The sequence below is a fragment of the Trichechus manatus genome, unplaced genomic scaffold (genome assembly GCF_000243295.1).
Source record: "Trichechus manatus latirostris isolate Lorelei unplaced genomic scaffold, TriManLat1.0 scaffold00147, whole genome shotgun sequence".
Classification (NCBI taxonomy): domain Eukaryota; kingdom Metazoa; phylum Chordata; class Mammalia; order Sirenia; family Trichechidae; genus Trichechus; species Trichechus manatus.
In genome coordinates this window covers 5154619-5169247 of record NW_004444083.1, presented here as the reverse complement: position 1 = coordinate 5169247, position 14629 = coordinate 5154619, and the positions used below count along the sequence as shown (strand labels likewise).

General features: G+C 37.8%; 1 protein-coding gene across 9 annotated transcripts in view; it reads right to left on the bottom strand.

The window, feature by feature from the left end:
• Positions 1–14629, bottom strand: part of DOCK10 (dedicator of cytokinesis 10) — a 301945-nt gene that overhangs the window by 128253 nt on the left and 159063 nt on the right. For 8 of the 9 annotated variants that reach the window (XR_002825555.1, XM_023740106.1, XM_023740109.1 and 5 more), the window contains 3 exons: positions 4359–4431; positions 3963–4085; positions 3571–3705 (listed from right to left, as the gene is read on the bottom strand). Coding sequence is in view for 8 of the 9 variants with exons in the window: in XM_023740106.1 (XP_023595874.1) it covers positions 3571–3705; positions 3963–4085; positions 4359–4431 (331 nt within the window). In the remaining variant the exon portion in view is untranslated. The remainder of the gene's footprint in view (positions 1–3570; positions 3706–3962; positions 4086–4358; positions 4432–14629) is intronic. The other variant, XM_023740107.1, reaches the window with a different exon arrangement.

Sequence of the window (14629 nt, the reverse complement as noted above, 5' to 3'; positions counted from 1 at the left end):
CTTTCCATATGGAATTTTGGCAACTGTCTTAAAATGAAATTATCTTTCACTTCTAGTGGAGTGCTCAGCAACACTTAATTCTTTCCTTTTAAAGTTCAGCATTATTAATTTTTGGAGGAATTCCAGATTTTAGCAGATGAACCATCCAGAAATAGGCCAGGCCTAAGAGACTGGAAAGAACTCTATTGTGCATCCACACATCCAAGTGACCCTAGTATTAGCCCAAGATGTAATCTCAGCTGTGTAGAGAATTATGTGAGTGCTCCTTGGCTTGGTGGTAAGGGAGGGAACTACTCCTAGTGACCTATGACCAGAAACAAGAGTCTTCAGCTTAAATGATCCAGTGACTTACTGTAAGATTTGTGGCAAGATTTCTAAAACACTTGATTGCTTCTACTTTTTACGTAAGAGGGAATAAAAACCAAAACTCGTAACCATTGAGTTGATTCTGACTCATGGCGACCCTACAGGATGGAGTAGAACTGCCATATAGAGTTTCTAAGGCTGTAATCTTTCCAGTAAATTGCCACTTCTTTCTCCCACAGAGTGGCTGGTGGGTTCAAACCATCAACCTTTGTGGTAGCAGCCGAGTGCTTAACCAGTGTACCACCAGGGCTCCTAAAGAGTGAATAAGCCTAACTAGAAAGAATAAATGTTTTGACAGTAAGATAACCAAATGAGGTCTATGAAATTATTCTGCTTCCCTTTGCCACAATGGTCCATGTCGTATTTAATACTAAGGACAATAGTTTAAAGACGAGGATCTTGTAGAAAAGCATTATCTTTTAAAAGCATTTTGCTTTATTCTACAATTAAACTCTTGAGGATCAGTGTAATCCTTGTCTTTGAAGAATCCTCATCTTGGAGGAAAGACAATGTGGATATATACAGTAAATTTATTGTCTCATTAGCACTTGATCATAAAAATAACTATTATGCAATGCACACTTTGAGATACATAATATTACATAATGACTTATGTGATATTAGTTTATTGAATTTCTTCGTGGTTCTCAAATGGGGTAATTTTGCCCCCTAAGGAACATTTGGCAATTGTCTAGAGACATTTTTGATTGTTACAAGTCGGGAGGGGCGCTACTAGCATCTAGTGGATAGAAGCCAGAAATGCTGCTAAACATCCTACAAAGCACAAGATGGCCTCCACAACAAAGAATTATCTGACCTCAAATGCCAATAGTGCTGAGGTTAAGAAACACTGCTTCAGCGTTATGATATTAGTACTACTGCTATTTCCATTTTAAATATAAAGAAACTGAGGCTTAAGTAGACTAAATAACTCATCTCAGACTGTACATCTAGTAAACAGCTATGATTAGAATCAAGCCTAGGCATTTTGATCCTGGAGCACATACTCTCAACCATTATGTTAAATGGCCACTTTAGCTTTTGAATACCAGTGGACCCTAGGGATTAAAATGACCTACAGCTAGGCAAAGTTTCTACAGTGGATCCAAACCAAATTCTCACAAATCAAATAACTTAAGTGAAAGTAATCGCATTCATTGTAGGTTGGAAAATCTTGTTACTTATTTTGAGATGTTCTTTGACATAAAAGAATACATAAAATCCAATGCTTTCATAATCACAGACAGTGAAATCACAACAATTTAAAAAAGGGGAAAATCAGAGGTTACGGTGTTTGTTTTGTTCATCTGCTGCTTAGTTTTGTAAAGAATGATGTTAGACTGGGAGAGCCAGTTGGTTCCATGTGACACTGTTTACATACAGGACACCTTAAGTCACAGAACAGTCTTAATGAGAACAATGGTGACATGCGATTTATCACCTCTCCAACAACAGTCAGTCTAACTCTCAAGAAAAATTAAGGTTACCAAAAACTTGCCCTCATCACCCAATCTTCAAAATAGACCAGTTAACTGCAATTAGGCTCTGCATAAATTACGACCAGTTATCAAGAATTCTGGAATCCTTGGTGGTGCAAATGGTTAAGGGCTTGACTAGTAACCAAATGGTTGGTGGTTCAAACCCATTCAGAGATGCCTTGGAAGAAAGGTCTGGTGATCTACTTCTGAAAGGTCACAACCTTGAAAATCTTATGGAGAAGTTCTACTCTGCACAAGGGGTCAACATGCATCAGCATCAACTCCATGGCAACTGGTTTGGTTTTGGTTTGATCACTCTCAGCTGTTTCCAGAGTGATTTGGCTCCTGCCTAACTTTTCTATCCCCATTTCCTTCCACTCTCCCCTCTGCATGCTGCAGCCACACAGGTGGTCTTTTTCCTCTTCTCCTTGAATTTACAAGACTCGCTCATGTCTGAGGACCTTTGCACATGCTGCCCCTGCTCATTCTTTAGGCCTTAGACCAAATGGTCTCTCTTCAAAAATGCTTTTCTCAGTTTTTAAGTGTTCCTATTCCTTTACAAATAGAAGGCTATATCTGACAAGCTGGACTATATGATCAAGAACACGGTATCCGGATTGGAGAAAGACTCATTAACAATCTGCAATATGCAGATGACACAACCTTGCTTGTTGAAAGTGAAGAGGACTTAAAGGACTTATTGATGAAGATCAAGCAATACAGCCTTCAGTATGGATTACACCTCAACATAAAGAAAACAAAAATCTTCACAGGTGGGCCAATAAGAAACATCATGATAAACAGAGAAAATATAGACGTTGTCAAGGGTTTCATTTATTTAGATCAAAAATCAATGCCTATGGAAGTAGCAGTCAGGAAATCAAATGATGTATTGCATTGGGCAAATCTGCTGCAAAAGACCTCTTTAAAGTGTTCAAAAGCAAAGATGTCACTTTGAGGACTAAGGTGCACCTGACCCAAGCCATGGTGTTTTCAATCACGTCATATGCATGGGAAAGCTGGACAATGAATAAGGAAGACCTATGAAGAATTGATGCCTTTAAAGTATGGTGTTGGCAAAGAATACTGTATGCATGGACTGCCAGAAGAACAAACAAATCTGTCTTGGAAGAAGTACAGCCAAAAGGCTGCTTATTAGCGAGGACAGCGAGACCTCATCTCATGTACTTTGGACATGTTATCAGGAGGGACCAGTCCCTGCAGAAGGACATCATGCGTGGTAAAGTAGATGGTCAGCGAAAAACAGGAAGACCCTCAACAAGATGGACTGACACAGTGGCTGCAACAATGGGTTCAAACAGAGCAACAATTGTGAGGATGGTGCAGGACCAGGTGGTGTTTCATTCTGTTGTACAGAGTCACTGTGAGTCAGAACCAATTAGATGGCACCTAACAACATTCCTTTCCAACCTCACTCCTCATCTCTCCCTTCCATTACTCTTATTTTCTTTACTGCAAATATCATTAATTGATTCCATTTTGTTTATTTCTTTGCTTTTTCCTGTTTCTCTTTCTCTATTGGAAAGAAAGTTTTATAAAAGCAGGGACCTAGGCTACCTTGTTCTCCACTGAATCCCTAGAGTCTAGAATGATGATTAGCTCATCTGAGATACTCCATGAATATCTGTTGAATGAGTGATTAATGAGTGGATGAACACATCTTTCGATTAAAAAAACCCAAAAGGCCAAATGGATTTCTACTCACCTGTACCACACCTGTACAAGAATCCAAAAAGATGCAGCCTTTGGGTTCTTTGGATATTTTTTCATCTTTGTAAAAATTCATGATGTAAGAGTTGTCAGGCAACTGAGTTAGCTGGAAGTAGCGCTTTTTGAAAGACTGAATAAAGGGAAAAGCACAAGGAAGTTGTTCAAATTGCAGCATACGATTATTCACGGGAATCAGAAGTTTTCTAATTCCTTCAGGAATGCTACATTTCTGGGACACTGTTCTAGAGAAGAGTATCATATATCTGCATATATAAAATATGATACAAAATACAAACTTAATGTAAATAGCTCTCCTCTGTGCTGTGACCGAAAGCGGTGTGTCAAGAAAGGTGACAGAAACAAAGACGAGTCTTGATGTCTCCTTACCCGAACAGTAACGGTATTGTTCACAGTGCTATTAAAATTCCCTTTGTAGAGCCAGCCAGACTTGAACACTCCAGTTCCTCCTGGCCCACCACCGCCCTTGGAAGATGAGTGGGATGTTGTATCCTGTACAAAGGCATCATTAGCATAGCAATGATTTATTTTGTGAATCCCAGATCCCAGACACTGCACTTAAAAATGAGACTCCTTTCTCTCTTCCTGACTCATCTTAAATGCTCATGTCCAATTTCCAAACAAACATCATTCTTTTTGACTAAAAGCCCTAACACCAGTTATTGCAGCGTATGAAAAACCAGCCAGAAGGAGAACCAGTTTAGTGAAAGGCAGGAACTAATTATCCTCATGTTTTAAACATTGGAACTTCAACAATTTACTTACTTCATCCTTATCGGCATCTTCATGGTCAACCTCGAAGGAATGTGAAGGAAGTTTCTCTGGCTTGTATTCTGCTCTGATATTAAAAAAAAAAAAAAAGAATCCAATTTATCATGAGGCATTGTTTTCATTTTCTGCTGTTCCAGGGGTAACAATTACTGCACCTGGCTTGTTAGAATTTTTCTTATAAAATAATGTAATTTGTGAGGGTCTCATTTCCTTTGAAAGTACTAGCTTTTCCATACCCCAGTATATCTTATCTCCAGTAAATAAATCTCCCATTACTGTTTGCATAAATTTACACATATCTTCTTGAATTCAATTAAGACATGCAGGGCAGTTTTATAAGTTTGGTAGTCTATATTTTCTTTGCTCAGTATTTTGAAGTGTAACATTAAGTAATAAAATTTTAATTACTTTTTCTATTTCATTTAGTATGTGACACACTCAAGGATACAGAGCTGTCATTTAAAGAGCCTCAACTCTGAGGAACCATGCTCCTGAGAATTAGTTTTGCTCTGGCCACTAGGAGGCGCTGTTCCCTAACCACGGCGTCCTGGTCAAGGCTGCGCCCAAGTGACTTACGCAATTGGGTTCCTTTGTGCATTTCCATGGGAGCACAGAAACGCCTAAGTCACAGCATCACTGACCAGCCCAAAGTAGCAAGAGTGTACATTTGGCTCTACAAATGTTAAATTAAATCAGAAATAAATTTTCCTTGCCATGGTTCTATTTCATAACTAACGGTTGGCTGGAAATCAGAACACACCGTCCCAGGGTCCAGGCGCTCTTTGATACCAGCTATCCGGCATCTTTTACTATATAAAATCCGACATGTAGAAAGTTCATTGAACATTTGCTTTCTTTAAGATGATTTGTACTGTGTAGAAACAACCTCAAAATCCACTGGAAAAAAAAAAAAAGACCAGTGGTACATTCAGTATTCCCATCACAAGCTATTTCTCATACTGATGGTATTCCAGATAGGAAGATGAATAACCAAGGGCACTTTACATATACTCATGGATAAAATTACCATACTGTGCATTCTCATAGGGAGTGACTAATGGTTTCAAAGTACTCTTTTACCTTCCCTCTGAAAGACAAGAAAATGCCCATCCCCAGGTTACATCAAGGAAAGTTAGGGCACAAAAGTACCATTGTTTCTACTGTCAATTTACTGAGAGCCTGAGGTCAGAGGCACATTCTCTCTCCACCTCTGACAAGAGTGTGTGCCCTCGAACATCTATGGAGGCATCCTGGACACTAAAGAACTAGGTATGATCTCTCCCCCCATATCCTCTATATGCAAATCTCTTGTGATGCTAACCTGATTCTGTTATTTGAACACTTGTCTTGGCCCTCCACCAGATTATACATTTCTTTAAGTCAAGGACTCTAACCAACTCCCATCCATACCTCACCCTACGTTTTCAATGTCTATTGCTATAGACACTTAATATGTATTTGTTGATTGAACCAGTGATAGGCATGGTGAGAAAGAGTATAACAGAAGTGAAATAATTTGAAATGGTATAATCTAGTAGTTTTTTTTTCCAGAAGGCATCTTGGTGATTTTTTTTTTTTTTTTTTTTTGTTTGTGATCAAAACCTTAAGACCTTAAGAGGTACCACTGTCATATAAGTAGATTAAAACATATTTTACTATTGTAATTTTATTTTACAGATTCAACTTAATGAAAGTTACTTGCTACCAGAATCAATAAATAAGAACAATAAAGTTCTTCTGAGGAATACAGTACTTGATATTGAGAGTTAAAGATGATATCTTGGGTCTCATATTCAGTCCAAGTTCCAACTTAATTTGGTTGCATAGTCTTGATGAGATTCCAAGACTTATAGATAAGTAGTTACAAATGGTAACAGTCTTATGTTAGGCTTAAAAGAAGAGTAGTAGAAAATGAGAGTTTCAATGTTATCGCCATCACAGCACGTAGTAAGTGCTCAGTAAATAATAATGGATATATATGACTGTACATATGTGGGCATGTACTATCATCAGTGGGAATCAATTCGACTGCAATTTTTTTTTGATTTATTAACATACACTATGACCTTCCTCATCCATGACTTATTTCCAGTAAGTTCAAAAAGAGTTCAAAAATATAAATACCAAGATAGCAGAAGTTTCATACTAGAAGTCTAGGTATGTATCAAGTTGGATGTTGTTTTTTATTAAATTTATATATATGTGTATATAAAAATTTAAAATGAGCCATTTGCACAAATACTGGGGACTCTACCTCCTGGTCTAACATCGCCATTTTATAGAGAAGAAATCTGAAGCCCACAACCAGCTGAAACCAGCTGTCATCGAGTGAATTCTGACTCATTGTGACTCCATGTGTGTTAGAGTAGAAATGTGCTCCAGAAGTTGTTTTTTTTTTAAATTATAATTATAGTTGAAAAAATACCCATAATACAACACTTACCAATTCAACATTTTTCAGGTGTACAATTCAGTGATATAAATTATATTAATCATGTTGTGCAACCATCACCCATAATCACTGCCAAATTCCCCATCACCATAAACACAAATTTACTACTATCTAAACAATTGCTTTTCCTTTCCCCCACCTCCCACCCCTTTGGCCTCTATATATTTGCCTATTCTTGCTATTTCATATAAGTGAGCTCATAAAATATTTGTCCTTTTATGATCGACCCATTTCACTAAGTAAAATGTTTTCAAGGTTCATCCATGTTGTAGCATGTATTAGGGCTTCGTTTCTCTTTATGGCTGAGTAATATTCCACCACATGTATGTACCAAACTTTGTTTATCCACTCATCCACTGATGGACAGTTAGTTGTGTCCACCTTTTGGCTATTATGAATAGTGCTACAATGAACACTGGTGTACAGGAGTCTATTTGCATCCCTGCTTACAAGTCTCTTGGGTATATACAGTGTAATTGCTGAGTCATCTGATAATTCTATGTTTAACTTTTTGATGAACTACTAAACTGTTTTTGAGAGCATCTGTACCATTTTGCATTCCCACCAGCAATGGATGAGAGTTGCAGTTTCTCCACACCCTCACCAATATTTGTTGTTGTTGTTTTAAATCTTACTTATACTATTGGAAGTAAAGTGGTATCTCATTGTGGTTTTGATTTGCATCTCCCTAATGGCTAAGGGGGCTCTGGTGGCACAGTGGTTAAGAGTTATGGCTGCTAATCAGAACGTCAGCAGTTTGAATCCACCAGCCACTCCTTGGAAAACCTATGGGGCAGTTCTAGTCTGTCCTATAGGGTCAAAATGAGTCAGAATCTACTTGATGGCAACTTTTTTTTTTTGTTAATGGCTAAAGGAGTCCTGGTGGTGTAGTGGTTAAGAGCTCAGCTGCTAACCAAGAGATCAGCAGTTCAAATTCACCAGCCGCTCCTTGGAAATCCTATGGGGCGGTTCTACTCTGTCCTACAGGGTCACTATGACTTGGAACCAACTTGACGGCACCTAACAACAATGGCTAATGATGTTAAGCATCTTTTCATGTGCTTGTTGGCCATTCCTATATCTTCTTTAGTGAAATGTCTCTTCAAATTCTTTGCCCGTTTTTTGATTGGGTTGTCTTTTTGTTATTAAGTTGTAGGAGTTTTTCACATATTCTGGATATTGAACCCTTGTCAGATATATGATTCCCCAAAATTTTTTACTATTCTGTAGATTCACTATTCACTTTGTTGTTAAAGTTCTTTGTTGAACAAAAACTTTTCATTTTGATGAAGTCAGTATGTCTATTTTGTCTTTTGTTGCCTTTCTTCCTAGTCCATCTTAGTCTGGAAGTTCTGCCGAAACCTGTTCAGCAACATAGCAACACGCAAGCCTTCGCCGGCAGACCGGTGATGGTTCCACAGGGGGTGCATCGGCCAGGAATCGAACTTGTGTCTCCTTCATTGACATGAAGAATTCTACCACTGAACCACCGCTGCCCTAGGCTCTGTATTTTAAAGATCATTAAAAGATTAGCACTTCTGGCTACTGACTTGAACACTCTATCTCTGAAGGGCATTGTGACGTCTGTGAAAACCTTTGGGATCCCGAGATAAAGAGCTTATTAGGGACCTTACTCTCTAGCCATGAATCTCACTTCCTATTTCTACACCCAAATTACCTCCATCACCCATATAAGGAGCACTGGGATGCTTGACGGAGCCCTGGTAGTGTAGTGTTTAAGAGCTTGGCTGCTAACCAAAAGGTCGTCAGTTTGAATCCACCAGCCACTCCTTGGAAACCCTATGGAGCAGTTCTGCTCTGTCCTGTGAGGTCACTATGAGTCAGAATTGACTCAACGGCAATGGGTGTGGGGTGCTTGAATGCCCCATGGGTTCCTGGCTGTGAGGTTTGGAGCAGGTTACTTAGCCTTCAAGTGCTCAAGTTTGCTCTATAAAACGGGGGTAACAGTACCCATGCCCTAGGGCTATGAGAGTTAAATGGGTTCATGTACTATGGCACCCAGCGCAAGAAATGTTCTTGTATTTATTTTTAAATTATTCTGTTCAAATTCAGCCCAGCACAAAACTAGTCACACTGTATTTCATGTTCAGCCACAAAATTTACTATATGAAATTTTCTTCTTTACATCAAATCAGCTGTGGTTAAAAAAAATTAATGTCATATATTTCTGCCTTGTACCCAGTGGATGAATGAAATCAGTGGCCTCCTGTATTTTTATGTATTCCTGTCTCCTGGCAACTCCAAGCCCCATGCTGATTTTTATTCCTAATGCGAGAAGGTTTTACGGTTTACATTCTAGCCTGAAATCATGTCTCTCCAATATCTTCCTGTGAACACACACTCTAAAAAACTGGGCTTTTTAGAGTTAATAATCACACAATTTTAAATAACAACAACAACAAAAAAAAAATACAGAGATATATACATACTTTTTTTTCTTTTTCATAATTGTAAATTTTTATTTTGTAGCCTCAGCAACACTTGAAAAGAAATGATCAATTCAGACTGGTAGCAGACACAGGAGAATTCACTTCACCCAGGAGATATGGCAATGATTTACTTCCAATAGCCTCAGAACATGGCTTCGAACAGGTTCCTTCTGGTTCGAACCCGTGCTGAGAATCTGAATTTCTAACAAGTTCTCAGGCAATGCTAATGCTGCTGGTTCTGAGAACCACTAGTAGAGCAGTGGTTGGCAAAATTCATTATACATAAGAATCGTCTGGGAATCTGGTTAAAATGGTGATTCTGATTCCGTATATCTGGGGGTGGAAATGCAAATGCTCAGCAAGGGTTATAAACGAAAAGAACGTGTTCGAAGCCCTACCTCGGAAGGCCCAAGTAAATTATGTTTCCACTACTGTCCTAAATATGTGTTCTCTTTAAAGAGGAGTGCTTAGCTTTGTAAAATAATTATTTTAAATGTTGCTATTCCATGTTACAGTCTTCATTATTCCAGGAGATATGCTACAGGATTATATTCTAGCACATCTGATACTCATTTTGAAAATAGACAGGTCATTAAAGCATTTTACTCTGTGGTAGTCTTATTCTTCCCCTTCTTGGTATCAACTTCCACTTCCTTCAGTTAAAGTAAGGGAAATTCTCAACCACATTTCAGTTACTTTTGCATTTCTTCTAATGGAATTGACCCTTGTGAGCTCTATGGAAATCCTAACTCAACAATGATATTCACAGCCTGTTATTTCTGGAGGTGCTTTCTCTATCGTTTTAACAGAGGATGGATACTGTGAATATGAAATTGTTCGTTTACTTTTTTTTTTATGCCATCACGAATAATAAGAAAAGATAACAGCATTTGGGGATAAAGTCACTAAAGATCTTGACAGACCAAAAGAAGGTGAGAAGGTATTTTTTATAAAGCCAGCTAAATACTGCCTTCTACACTCCCTCACTATATACGCAGTCTTCCAACTGCCCGCACCCAGTTCCCAAGTTGTAACCACTTCTCAAACTATTTTCAGAAAGAGGAAGTTTAGACATTAAAAAATGCTTTGTTTTTCTATTATGCCTACAAAAAAAGTATGCGACTAACACACAGATATTCTCAATACAATATTACTCATGAAGGCCTAGGATGGGATGGGGCTTTCCCAACACAAAGTTACCAAAAATTATCTATTAGGAGTGACCCAAGTCTAACGGAATGTTCAGAGATTTGGGAAAAGTTCATTTCACTGTTCTGAAAAGAGGTTTTCTATTTTGGAAGAAATGACCTGGATATATTCAAAATGAATATCAGATGTGCTAGAATAAAATCCTCTAGCATATCCCCTGGAATAATGAAGACTGCAACATGGAATAGCAACATTTGTTTTGTTTTGTGGTTTTCCTCTCCTTAGTTCTAGCCTCCTTGATTGTCATTCCACTCAATCACTCTGGTTCCCACTTCAGGGTCTTTTCCCCTTTGCTGTTCTCTCTGTCGGGAACCCTTTTTCCTAGATCACAGAGCTGACAGTTTCTATTCATTGAGATCTCAGCTCAAACGCCACCTTCTCAGAGAGCTCTTTCAAAATCCCTCCTTCAAAGTCTGTGTTCAGGAGTTACGAGAAGGGCTTCTGAGTACCCAGGTCTGGAAAAGATATTTCTGGAGGCCAAGAAATCTTGGAAAGTGGTGGTCAATTTTGAACCAGGCGTTTATTACAAAATTAGATCCATACGTGTATCATCTCAACATTTCACTTGGTAAAGTGTTAATTACAACTTAACTTTTGAATATTTTAAATATTTTTCTGGATTGTTTACATCATCTTAGTTAGACCAGGCACTGCAGTGGGAGATTCCAGTTCAAAGAAGGTCTTTGAATTTGAGCAACCTCAATCCCATCCAGAAATATTAGTTTAAAAATTTTTCCGTTCATTTAGTTTATTCACCCAGTAAGTAATTATTACATACCAATTTATATGCCAGGCACTCTTCTAGGCCCAAATGTGATTCTGCAAGTAAAAGTCCCTGGCCTTTGGGGTTTTTTACTTTAGTAGGGGTACAGACATTAAATAAATGACTTCTTCGGTGCAGACAGCCAGGTTAGCTTCTGTGGAGCTCACATATGAGCAGGTGCTGAATAGAATCATCTTCTCCTACAAGCTTCAGGTTCCCAAGAGTTGGCGGGCAAAAAAAAAATTTGTTTTCCTTTTTGCTGTTAGACATATTTCACTTCTGTAGCGGTTGTTTATTTTCATGATTTTTCATATCATTTCCTGAAAATACATGAACCAAACCTGCTGCTGTTGAGCTGATTCCGACTCATAGAGACTCTAGGACAGAGCAGAACTGCCCCATATGGTTGCCAAGGAGCGGCTAGTGGATTCGAACTGCCGACTTTTTGGTTAGCAGCCAAACGCTTAAACTCTGTGCCACCAGGGCCCCAAAAAATACATGAAATAAGTGGCAAATCTGAATGCTATATATAGAATATTGTCAGAAAAAATTATTTAGTCCAAATTGTACTTTTCTAATCTTCTTGAAAGGAGCCTTGGTAGTGCAATGGTTAAGCACTCAGCTGCTAAACAAAAGGTTTGCAGTTTGAACCCACCCAGCGGCTCTGTGAGAGAAAGACCTGGTGATCTCCTTCTGTAAGATTACAGCCAAGAAAACCCTACTCTGTCACATGGGTCTCCATGAGTCAGAATTGACTTGACAGCACCCAACAACAAATACAACAACCCTTGTGAACCTACTATTGAAAATAAGGCTCACATGAATCCATACAGGAGGAGTGGGTGGACTCCCGAGCTCACATACTTAGTAACAGATCTAACCACCAGATGACAGGACAATAGAGCTTCAAAGGTGCCAATAACCAAACTAGCTCATAAGAGCAGCCTATCTGGGCATATCAGAACAAAACAAGAGGCTAGGACACAGTAAGCAAACATAAATAAATATAATAACTTATTGATGGCTCGAAGACAACAGTTAATATCAAATCACATAAAGAGGCAATCCATGATGGCTTCAGCAAGCTCCCAAAATAAAGAATCTAGAAATTTTCCAGAGGAGGAAAATTTCCTGGAATTACTGGAGGCAGTAATATGAATTAATTAATATTAATATTAATATAGAGAAATCTTCAAGAAATTAGGAAGGAAATTAAGCAAAACACAGAACACGAAATAGAGGAAATTAAAAAGATTAGAGAAGAGTATAATTACAAATTTAACAGGCTGCAAGAATCCATACAGAGACAGCAATCAGAAATCCAGAAGATTAATAATAAAATTTCAGAATTAGACAACTCAATAGAAAGTCACAGAAGCAGAATTGATGCAATGGAAGTCAGAATTAGTGAGATTGAATATAAAGCACTTGACATCAACTTATTTGAGGAAAAATCAGATAAAAGGATTTAAAAAAATGAAGAAACCTTAAGAATTATGTGGGACTCTATCAAGAGGAATAACCCATGAGTGACTGGAGTACCAGAACGGGGGAGATAAGAGAAAATACAGAGAAAATTGTTGAAGATTTACTGGCAGAAAACTTTCCTGATATCGTGAAAAATGACAAGATATCTACCAAAGATGCTCATCGAACCCCACATAAGGCAGATCCCAAAAGAAAGTCACTAAGACATATTATAATCAAACTTGCCAAAACCAAAGATAAAGAGAGAATTTTAAGAGCAGCTAGGGATAAATGAAAAGTCATCTACAAAGGAGAGTCAATAAGAATTATCTCGGACTACCCAACAGAAACCATGCAGGCAAGAAGGGAATGGGATGACATATATAAAGCTTTGAAGGAAAAAAACCTGCCACCCAAGAATTATATATCCAGCAAAACTGTCTCTCAAATATGATGGTGAATTTGCAAAAACCAAACCAAAACTACAAGAAATACTGAAGGGAGTCCTCTGGTTAGGAAATCAGTAACATCAGATAACAACCCAAAACTAGAACACAGGACAGAGCAACCAGATATCAACCCAGATAGGGAAGTCACAAAAGTAAATCAAAGCTAAAACACTGAAAATAGGGAAACAGATGTCAATACGTAAAACATGACAACATTAAAACAAAAGAGAGGGACTTAAAAAATGTAGACGTAGATTTTTCATATGGAGAGCAAGTCAAGGAGATATAAAGAAATAAAAGACTGGTATAAACTTACAAAAATACGGGTAAATATTAAGGTAACACAAAGGAAACTAACAATCCTACAAGTCAAACTAAAAAACTAGAAAAATATAAACTCAGCAAACACAAAATCAACAACAATGAAAAAGATGAAAATACATACAGAAAAATGACTCAGCACAGAAAATTAAGTGGAACAAAGAAATTGTGAACAACACATAAAAAAGACATCAAAATGACAGCACTAAACTCATACCTACCAATAATTACACTGAATATAAATGGACTAAATGCACCAATAAACAGAGAATGGCAGATTGGATGAAAAAACACGATCCGTCTATAGACTTAAAGACACAAACTAAAACTCAAAGGATGGAAAAAAATATATCAAGCAAACAACACTCAAAAAAGAGCAAGAGTGGCAATATTAATCTCTGACAAAATAGACTTTAAAGTAAAACCCACCACAAAAGATAAGGAAGGACACTATATAATGATTAAAGGGTCAATACACCAGGAGGATATTAACTATAGTAAATATTTATGGATCCAACAACAGGGCTCCAAAATACATAAAACAAACTCTAACAGCACTGAAAAGAGAGACAGCTCCACAATCGAGTAGGAGACTTCAACATACCACTTTTGGTGAAGGACAGAACATCCAGAAAGCAGCTCAAGAAAGACACAGAAGAGCTAAATGCTACAATTGACCAACTTGATCTCACAGACATATACTAAACACTCCACCCAAAAGCAGCCAAGTATACTTTCTTTGCCAATGCACAAGGAACATTCTCCAGAATAGACCACATATTAGGCCATAAGGTAAGCCTAAAAAATCCAAAGCACTGAAATATTACAAAGCATCTTTTCTGACCAAGAAGCCATTGAAGTAGAAATCAGCAACACAAAAAGTAAGGAAAAAAAATTAAACACATGGAAACTGAACAACACCTTGCTCAAAAACTACTGGGTAATAGCGGAAATTAAAGATGGAATAAATAAATTCATAGACTCAAATGAGAATGAAAACACATCCTACCAGAATCTTTGGGACACAGCAAAAGCAGTGTTCAGAGGTCAGTTTATAGCAATAAATGCACACATCCAAAAAGAAGGAAGGGCCATAATCAAAACATTAACCCTACAACTGGAACAAGTAGAAAGAGAGCAGCAAAAGAAGCCCT